Source organism: Macrobrachium nipponense, chromosome 18, assembly GCF_015104395.2.
Source record: "Macrobrachium nipponense isolate FS-2020 chromosome 18, ASM1510439v2, whole genome shotgun sequence".
Lineage (NCBI taxonomy): Eukaryota > Metazoa > Arthropoda > Malacostraca > Decapoda > Palaemonidae > Macrobrachium > Macrobrachium nipponense.
The window spans coordinates 59,183,627-59,193,626 of NC_087211.1; the positions used below are offsets into that span (position 1 = coordinate 59,183,627).

At 32.8% G+C, this 10,000-nt stretch overlaps 1 protein-coding gene across 1 annotated transcript in view; it reads left to right on the plus strand.

The window, feature by feature from the left end:
* LOC135196764 (hemicentin-2-like) overlaps positions 1 to 2,849 on the plus strand; it is a 56,953-nt gene extending 54,104 nt beyond the window's left edge. The window contains exon 9 of the mRNA XM_064223566.1: positions 2,513 to 2,849. Within this exon, the coding sequence (XP_064079636.1) occupies positions 2,513 to 2,625 (113 nt within the window). The 3' untranslated portion in view covers positions 2,626 to 2,849. The remainder of the gene's footprint in view (positions 1 to 2,512) is intronic.
* Positions 2,850 to 10,000: the final 7,151 nt, after the last annotated feature.

Here is a 10,000-nt window from a genome sequence, read left to right on the forward strand (position 1 = left end):
AAAGTCCCACAACGCCTCAATGTCTAACATGAAACAAAATTATTAGTCTAGGATCATTATAACACTGAATACAATTTCTGTACATAGACACTCAAGTTATGTGTCAGGTCACCTGTAACATAGTTATAAAAATGTAAAAAACATCTGAGTACACGGCCATGTAGAATACCCTACAAGGTAACTGTGTTCATTAGAAGAAATACAATACTAAATTATTCTTGTTGGTCACCAATACGAACACGTTAAAACACCAGATATGAGGACATTTTGGGTAACCAAAACAAAAGGCAGTACGAAAATCCATCAGAAATCTGGCCCTGTTTTCAAATTACTGTCGAGAAGACTTATTCTATCGTGTCAGAAACTGCAGTCCTTCATTTATTTATCTATTTATTTTAGGTGTTAAATAAAAGAAGGTTGCTTGATTTGAAAGGCAGTATATGCACCTAATGTTCAAATAAAATTCTCCAATTGTATTGAAAGATTACAAGGTTGCGTACTATGAAATCCTGGTCACATTACTCTAGCTCAGTATGCAGATAATACTACATTTCTCCAGAAACTAAACTGCGCCATCCTCTGCCAAGAGATATGAAAATATTTTGGAGTTTTCCTTAATCTAGGTCTGGCAAAGATTTGTAAGAGGTATATAGTCTGTTAGACTATGATGAATCCTGGCAAAACGGAGACTGTTGGTAACCTGGTTTCATACTATGCGCCTATTCTATGATTCGCTTTGTACTATACCATTAATACATTCAAATATTTTACAGTACTTCGACTATTCTTCTACTTCATGATTTCTTTATGTAACGTGCAAAGCGTATGTTCTCTATAGATGCTTAACATTTGCTGAGAGGGCCTCTTGTATGTACAAATCCACATTTATGTATAAGTGCAAATATATTTCAAAATAAATCAGTACGGAGAGCTTTCGGGAAACTGTTCGATTCCACTTGTCAATTCCTAGATTGACAAGTGGAATCGAACAGATTCCCTAAACCTCTCTATAGGTTTATTATATATATATATATATATATATATATATATATATATATATATATATATATATATATCATATATATATATATATATATATATATATATATATATATATATATATTTGTATATGGATTTGTTTGTCCATTGCAAGACTCATGCTACTCTAAGTATTTTTTAAAGACATTATTAATGGTGTGGGCTTCGGGTTCTTAATCTACGTAGATATCAACAAACACCAAAGTAAGGACTTTTAAAGTTTATAGCCACCTTTACAGCTCTTCTCAATAAAGAACCCGTTCATTGAAGAACTCTCTTTGCAGCTTTTTTTATGTATGTACTTATATATTATTTAAATTCATTTTCTTACGAATATTTGATACTTCCTAAAATGTAGCGACTAATAAACGTACTGAAGTAACAAAGTATATATCTACTGTTCATATAAAAAAGAAATTTTTTTTTTACTGAAATACTTCTAATCTGAGAATGCATAGATGACCTCTAACCGATATCCCATCGTTTCATTTTTCCTGATTTACGTTCCAGCAGCGGTTCTTGAAAAATGAGTCGTGTCCCTTTTCCATCAAGTAATTGTGAGCCCTCCCTGCCAAAGACTCTGGGAAAAAGCTTTTGACTGATAACTCCACGTTACGGTTGGCCAGTTCGACGTTCGACATTTTTTTTTTTTTTTTTTTTTTTTTGTGTGTGTAAAGTTCGTTTCTTGATCTTTTATCAAAAATTACGGTTTCTTCACTGTGACATTTCTTGAAAGATTAAGTTCGTTTCATCTTCAAGTTTTTATTCCAGTTACTCTCAAGTAGGTGAAATAGCATTACAAAAACATAAAAATGTCGGACCACACGACCGAGACAAAAGGTCAACAACAGGCCTCTTATTCCCTATAAGTGTGGGGCAATGTCCCTGCTGGTATAATTCTGGCTTAATGTAAACTGATCATTATCTCCGTTCACTTTTCCAATTTCATATTCTTAAGGTTTCCAGCCCCACCCTCAGGAAACTTCCATAAAAAATAACGCGTTTCATTTTCCTTTTCCAATAAGTAACCGAAACATCTTGTCTTAAAAAGCCCCTCACTGACAAGGCCAGGCTCCATTTTTCCAATTACCAATTCTCGTGATTTCAGTTACAACCTCTGGAAAGTGGTCCAACGAAAATTGACCAACCGTTTGCTCTCGTATTCTCTTCCAAGAAGTAACTGAAGTATCTCCCCTCTTAGGCGAATTTCCTTAAGTTCTTCGTCTTCACCTTCCAGATTTTTTTTTTTTTTTTTATTCCGCTCTCAGAAAAATGATCACGAAAAAAATGTTGTTCTTCATTCTCTATCTCCATCAAGTAATTGAAGCATCTCGGTTTTCTAGTCTCTCATTTCCATTTTTCAATTCCACCTGCTGGAAAACGGTCATGGCCGAAAAGAAGAAGAAGAAAAAAAAAATTCAATCTCTGTTCCGCTCTTCCATCAAGTAATTGAAGTATCTTCTTCCCTTTTCAGACGAATTTCCGGCAGCCATGCATCACGAGAGCAGCTGTCACTCTTTGGACGTCTCTCGAGGGCTTTTAGTGGCACTCCTCCTAATCAACGCGGCACTGCTGACCGCCAGATGATGTGGCACCGCCGGGAGGTTCTCTTCTCTGGGGATTTTATACTGAAGCATATTTTGTACTTGCTGAGATACTGTAAAGCTAGGGAATACAATGAAAAGAAAATGCAACATTTTGGGTGAACGGTGTCATATTAATACTGGTAAAAAAAAACTATTTCTTTTCCTAATATTGCATTCTGGTCTATTTTCATTTCTAAATGGCAATACATACATACATACATACATACATACTACATACATACATACATATCATATATCTATATATATATATATATATATATATATATATATATATATATATATATATATATATATAAAGGCAACAGGAAGAGGCACCATTGTTACATTAGTTTATTATGCAGACATTTCACGACAGTTGTATTCGCCGTATTTTCACGGAATTGACGTGAAATGTCGGCATAATAAACTAATGTAACAATGGTACCTTTTCCCTTCGCCTCTGAAACTGTATCCTGAGTTGAGAATCGCCCTAATGGATATATATATATATATATTAACATATATATATATATATATATATATATATATATATATATACACACACCACACACACACACACCACATATTATATATATATATATATATATATATATATATATATATATATATATATAATATATATATATATATATATATATATATATATATATATATATATATATACTATATACAGCATATATATATATATATATATATATATATATATATATATATATATATATATATATATATAGTATAGCCTACGGCTGCATGAGTAATCTGTACCGCAAACTTTCTCGAACACTGTTAACTTAAAGTAATTACGATTTTGTCACGTGCAGTTCATAACTGAAACCGATATTGGTTAAAATACACGTTCGTCGTTTCTCTATTAATGTGGAACTTGAGTGTGGCTTAGAGAATTACATACTTGTGTTCACTGAATGTGTGCTTCACTGTGGTGCAGTCACTAATAATTTGTCTAAGGTCCTGTTTTTTTCATGTAAGTATATATTTTTGACTATCGAGACAGAAAAAATCATTCGTTTTTTTATCCATGAGTTTACCGTAAGCATATATTTGTAAATGCTGAAAAAAATAATGTTTTACCGCCGAGATTTGCAAGGTGACATTAAAATTATGTTAATTCTCACGTCATTTCAGACGTCAATCAAGTAATGGTCTGTTTGAATGTGTCAGCATTTACGAATTTTCATTGTAAGTGTCAGTAATTTGAAGGAAAAGTTAATAAACACAAAAAGAACAAGACGGCAAACCACTTTACAACGGTTTATCATAATAAAAGGCAATCGATCCAGGCCTGTCTTCACCTGTAAAGCTTAATTTTATTAGATCAAAGCCAGTTTTCCGTCTGTACATAATCAATAAATACAGGCCGCTAAATAAAAAAAAAACAAATCTAAAAGAGAAAAATCATACTCAAACATGAAAACACCCATTTTCCATTCTGCCTTTCATTTTTCTCTTTTCATTTCCAGTTGGTACTAAGGTGATGTTCTCCTCTTTCAAATGTCCCTCTAAGTGATTCTGAATATAGACATTCTTCCCCAAAATCTGTGCCTCAATAATCATCAGGGAACAATTCGACCTTCGAACATGACTAAATCAATTTGGAAGCATGAACCAAATCGCTACTCATGTTGAAAACTATCTAATCTTAAAACACAATAGTTTTATCTTCAAGCAGGTGATAATTCTATCTTGAAACAAAACATCTGGGATTCTGATGAAAAAGTAACACTTTGATCTTGAAGTGGTAAGCGCCTGACACATTTTCACTTTATAATTCTAAGTTAGAAGTACGGCATGTAAAGAAATTATTCATATTAATTTTCAATTTACGTTTCGTTATCTTTTATGGAAATCATACCTAGAAATTGTTTATCAAAACCGGCTGAAATCTATTTCTAAATTTTACGAGGTTGAGAAAGCAATATGATTATTTCAAACCCGGTGGTTTTGTAAAATAAGAAAGATGTTATTTTGATAATCGGTTTTCTTCTTCGGTAATATCTTCTGTGTTGTGACTAAATGATAACTTGGTAATTTCGATATGTGTTAAAACTTACGGAACAAAACAGATATAAACGTTTTGGAGATACTGAACGGAGCTACATAAGAGGGAATTTATTTTTAACACAATAATAGTAACGGGCGATTGGTTATCGAGACTCCCCGGAAAATACAACTGTATATAATGTATAAATTGCCTCGATACTAGATAATATAAAAATGTGTGTATGTGTTTAGTACTGTAAGCCTTTGTATCACAACTAAGAGGAAATATAAAAAAAAAAGACAAAAACAGAAGTATGTTAAAAAATATCTCTCTTCCAGGCATATTATCATTATCATTCCTGCATCCAAAGATATATGGCCACATTTCTATTCTTTTTATTGTAAACCAAATAATCAATGTACAAATGAAATAAAGTATATGTACTGCATGTTCATGATTTCAAACCACAGACATACCTCGACCCTCATCAGAGACCCATACTTGCGCTCCCAAACACGCGTTTGCGAATAAACTGAAGCATTCAGCAGGTAACATTTGGTCATCCTAATTGTGCCTGTTCAACAGAAACATGAAACACTTCATCGCATGGCAAAGCCCATCCAACTGAAAAGCTACAGGATTTACTTAATGAGAGAGAGAGAGAGAGAGAGAGAGAGAGGATCTCATAAATGATTTCAGCCGCGTGGGTAAATATGACCTCGTCGAGGTCTTTTTTTCTATTCTTTTTATTTATAAGATGTACACATTTTTGTGAGTAATATCGCCCGTGGTTTTACAGTTTTCTCTCTCTCTCTCTCTCTCTCTCTCTCTCTCTCTCTCTCTCTCTCTCTCTCTCATCTCTCTCTCTCTCTCTGCAATCGCAGCTGCAACCTAAGGTACTTTAACTAACAATCAGGTACGTAATTCAATGGATATGTGCTCACTTATGTCTAAGAGCAGGTTTTACTTTACATTCACAGTGTCCTAATGATTTTGTCAGACTTTCTTTTAAACTTTTCTACACTGTTGGTGTTTACAACTTCTGGTGGCAGTTTATTCCACGTGTCACATATCTTGTATGTGAAGAAGTAAACCAGTGTGTGAATGTGTGTGTGAGAGAAGAGAGAGAGAGGCGGTTACAGTGTTATGGTAAAGGGATAAGCAGAACCTTATGCTATGACAACTAGGATGAAATTACATTAAATTAAATTGAAAGTAAATTACAGTAAATTTAGCTACGATAGGAAGTCTCAAGAAGAAAAAATTAGACAGGAATAATCTCACAGAAAAAAATTACTTCGTAATTACATAGCAATAAATCAACAAGAACAATGTCAAAAAAATATTTCTTAGAAAATTCCAGAGGAATAGACTCTCCCATTCCCAATAAATTAAAATACCTTCCCAGAAGATTAGTTGCAAATAAAATTACAACCAAATCATAGTAGTTCCTAAATATTTCAAATAAATATTATCAAATAAAACTTACAGTATCCCTTCTGTGTTTCAACTCGTCTTCCCAAGATCTTTTTCTTCATAAAATTCTGCGTAGCGTCCTTGATATGACGATGTTCAAATTCGTATTATTCCACATTTTCACTGATAACCTAACAAGATATAAATCCAATTACTTTCTGGACTCTTGAAGTGAGATAAAAATAGAGTAAACGTTTGAATCGCAACTTTACATACCTCTTTCTGCACTACTGATTGATTGCCCGTTGTACCCTGACATGAATCACAAGAAAGAACTTATGGATTATTGAATGAGAGACTTTGGTGTTACAACAAGGAACATCTCATTATAGTTCTTGTAGTTCAATTATGTCCGCTGACATAAGACTAGTTCTACATTATTCATGTAGAAATGTGTATTCCGTATTCATTTATTTTTCAATGAAAAATGCAATGGTCTGACATTCCTAGCCCTCCCTATTCACAAGTTTATATTTAATCCCGTTTTCTTTAGTCCGCATTGTATTTATTACTTCTGTTACCTTTGCAGTCATCATTATTATTTACATTACAGTGAATACAGCTAGAGACAGGAATGAAAAAGAGGGAACGAAAGAAAAAAAAGTATAAATTCGCCTGGCATTTCATAGGGGACTTCTGGTTAAACATTTCCATAACTACGGACGATATACACATGAGGTTCATCCTTGATATAACTGTTATCGTGCGAACCTAGACGCTAGTGCTGGCTTAATTTGCAAGTCATCCTTTCTCAAACAGGAAATATGAGTCACATAAAAACAATAAATTACAATAATCAGAAAAGAACAAGACCGACAAAGATAATATTCCGTTAACAGTTAAAACCCGGTGTTGAATATCGACAAGATATCGTAATAATGAATCTGAATCAATACGCTACCTCCTCCTCTTAAGATTAAACTGTTTAGTGACTTTTCTTTCCTTTAACTGATGAATCCAAATATTTTCATTCAATTTCTGTTTTTCCCAGTTTTTTTTTTTTTGTCCTACGAAAGAAAATGGTTTTACGTTACCCATTTCATTCGCATTTCCCTTATTATAATTACTGGTAATATGCACTCATACACATGTAGTCATACAGACTATACAGACGCAGTCATACTTACATACATACGCACATACCCATCAGTAAACAGAAAACCAACATTTACAGGACTCATGAATAATTTTTTTTTTATAAACGCGATTTAGTCTCTACACTCGTAACCCTTTAACATTTGTTTGTTACTTTAGTCTTCATTCAGAATTTCAGTTTATAAAAGAAATACTTCACAAAAATGGTTTTAAAATTGCTTTCACAGATACGTTAGCAAACAGCTAGAAAAGTTATTGTTCCCGAAAGTTCCTACTTCAAAACGCAATAAAGCGGTGTTATATTTTATTGTTTTCCTATGGTAATAAAGTTTTTTTTTTTCTATTAAAAACAGACCATTAAGACTTATAAGACAATTTTATCCCCAAGTTAAAATCAAGGTAGTATTTAAACCTAGGTAAACCATTGCCAGTTTGTTAAAGTACAAAAACATCGCACCCCCAACCTACAATCTCATGTTCAGTTTAAATACGCGTGTAATTGCCTTAATGCAATTTACGTGGGAAAAACAAAACACGTGTACGATGGTTTGAAAACCTAGGAGGGAGGATCTGTTAGAACAAACAGACTTTTAGCAAAACCACCATTTATTGCCAGAAAATATTGATCACCGTCTATCCTTACACTTTTTTTTCCAATCTCTCTAGTCGGCTGGGTCTCATGGAGCTGGCAATAATAGAAGGTCTGTACACTTTAAAATTGTAATTTTCACTCTGTAACAGCAAGAGATCCAAGGAGATGCTGTTTTTAATATTTAATATTTAGTGTATGTGAGAGTGCATGCCTTTATGTTGCAGGTATTTTTTTTTTTGTATTGCTTTGTTTCGTCATTGATGATTATACATTACCAGTATTTATGCACAATGATCGATTGAGATTTAGTGAGTTTATAAATATATACAGTATGTATATATGTATTCATACACATAAACAATCACACACGCACATACACACGTACAGATTGTTTATATATATATATATATATATATATATATATATATATATATATATATATATATATATATATATATATATATATATATATAATGCAAGACTCTCTTACTTATATCAAATAACCGTGGCTATTATCGAGAAACCATTTCAAATATGTCAGAATGTCAGCGGAAGAGTGATTGGGTCGTTTAATCCGAAAATTGCCTAAGTTTAAGGGCAAAACCTGTAACCAGACGCTTCTCTCTCTCTCTCTCTCTCTCTCTCTCTCTCTCTCTCTCTCTCTCTCTCTCTCTCTCTCTCAGTCTAAAAGTGAAGAATGAAAGTGTGCCCCGTAAAGGGCATAGCTGGGAATTCCTGGAATACAACTACAAGTCTTTTTAAACATTCACAAGTTGAAATAGTTTCTAGGAGACATACAACGTCACACATTTTTGTGGCGAAATTAAGACTGAAGGCCAAATACCCCATACATACATACACACACACACACACACACACACACACACACACACACACACACATATATATATATATATATATATATATATATATATATATATATATACTATATATATATATATGGTGTGTGTACGCGTGTTTGTATGAGTACTTGAGGATAAAAATTCAATCACAGTATTTACAAGATACTGGTAATTAGCACCATCATGCAAAAGGGAATCATTACATATATTTCGTGTCGGAGGAAGAGTTTTCCTTTGATACAATTTAATAATCATCTAGAGAATCTAGGCGGATGTTATGAGACGAAGAGAAGTAATCAGCAACCAGGGCTACGAGCAAGAGTTGAAGTAGAGGTTCAGATCAATAGGTGGCACTACTGAGCATCAAATGCTGCTGTTTGTTGCGGCCGATCCGGGGGGATTAGAATCCTTCGTACTTGCATAAGGAAACTGATTTTCCCACTAAGTTTCCGTTACAGATTGATGCTTCAAAGATTATATTTGTTTTCCAAAACTAACATAATTAGGTATTTTGAAATATCATTCAGTATTAATAATTATAATTTAATTTTTCATGCATATATGAAGCATTATTGTTTGCCTCAGGTCTCAGTAACAGTTATATTGTGTGATAACTTAAACAATCTATTTTTTTATTCCATGGTCTGGTAAATAATTAACTTCCCAATGTTCGCGTCGCTTTATTATCAAGATTAACGATTCCTGTTTATAGCACGGGTACCTTAATTAACTCCAGTTTACAAGTAAATTAATTAAGAACTAATTAATCTAGAGAGCAATTCTATTAATATTAATAACAATAATATAGACTAGGTCAGTCCGCAGTCAGTTCCCTTTATACATCGAGTTACAGTCTCCCTGATGAAACGGCGGCTTTGTAGTTATGCCCGCGCTCAATAGATGGCAGCGTCGCCAACTCAGAGCAGGCAACTTTAATAGGAGGTCGCTCTCCAAGTTCTATTGTTTTTTCGTTTCCGATTGACAGCACTTCATTTGTCTTGGATAACTCAGCATAAATATTTAATTGGGTACATGGTATACAGGTCCATAATTTATGTAAAAACTAAAATGAAATGGAAAATACAAAAATGTTTATATATATACACACTAATAGATATTATCAATTGTTCATATTCCCTTTAAAAATTCGCTTTTCCGTTGGAAAAATTGCATTTCTTGAAAGACACACACTTACATACACACGCACACACACTAACATCATTATTATATATATATATATATATATATATATATATATATATATATATATATATATATATATATATATATATATATATATATATATATATATATAATATATATACATATA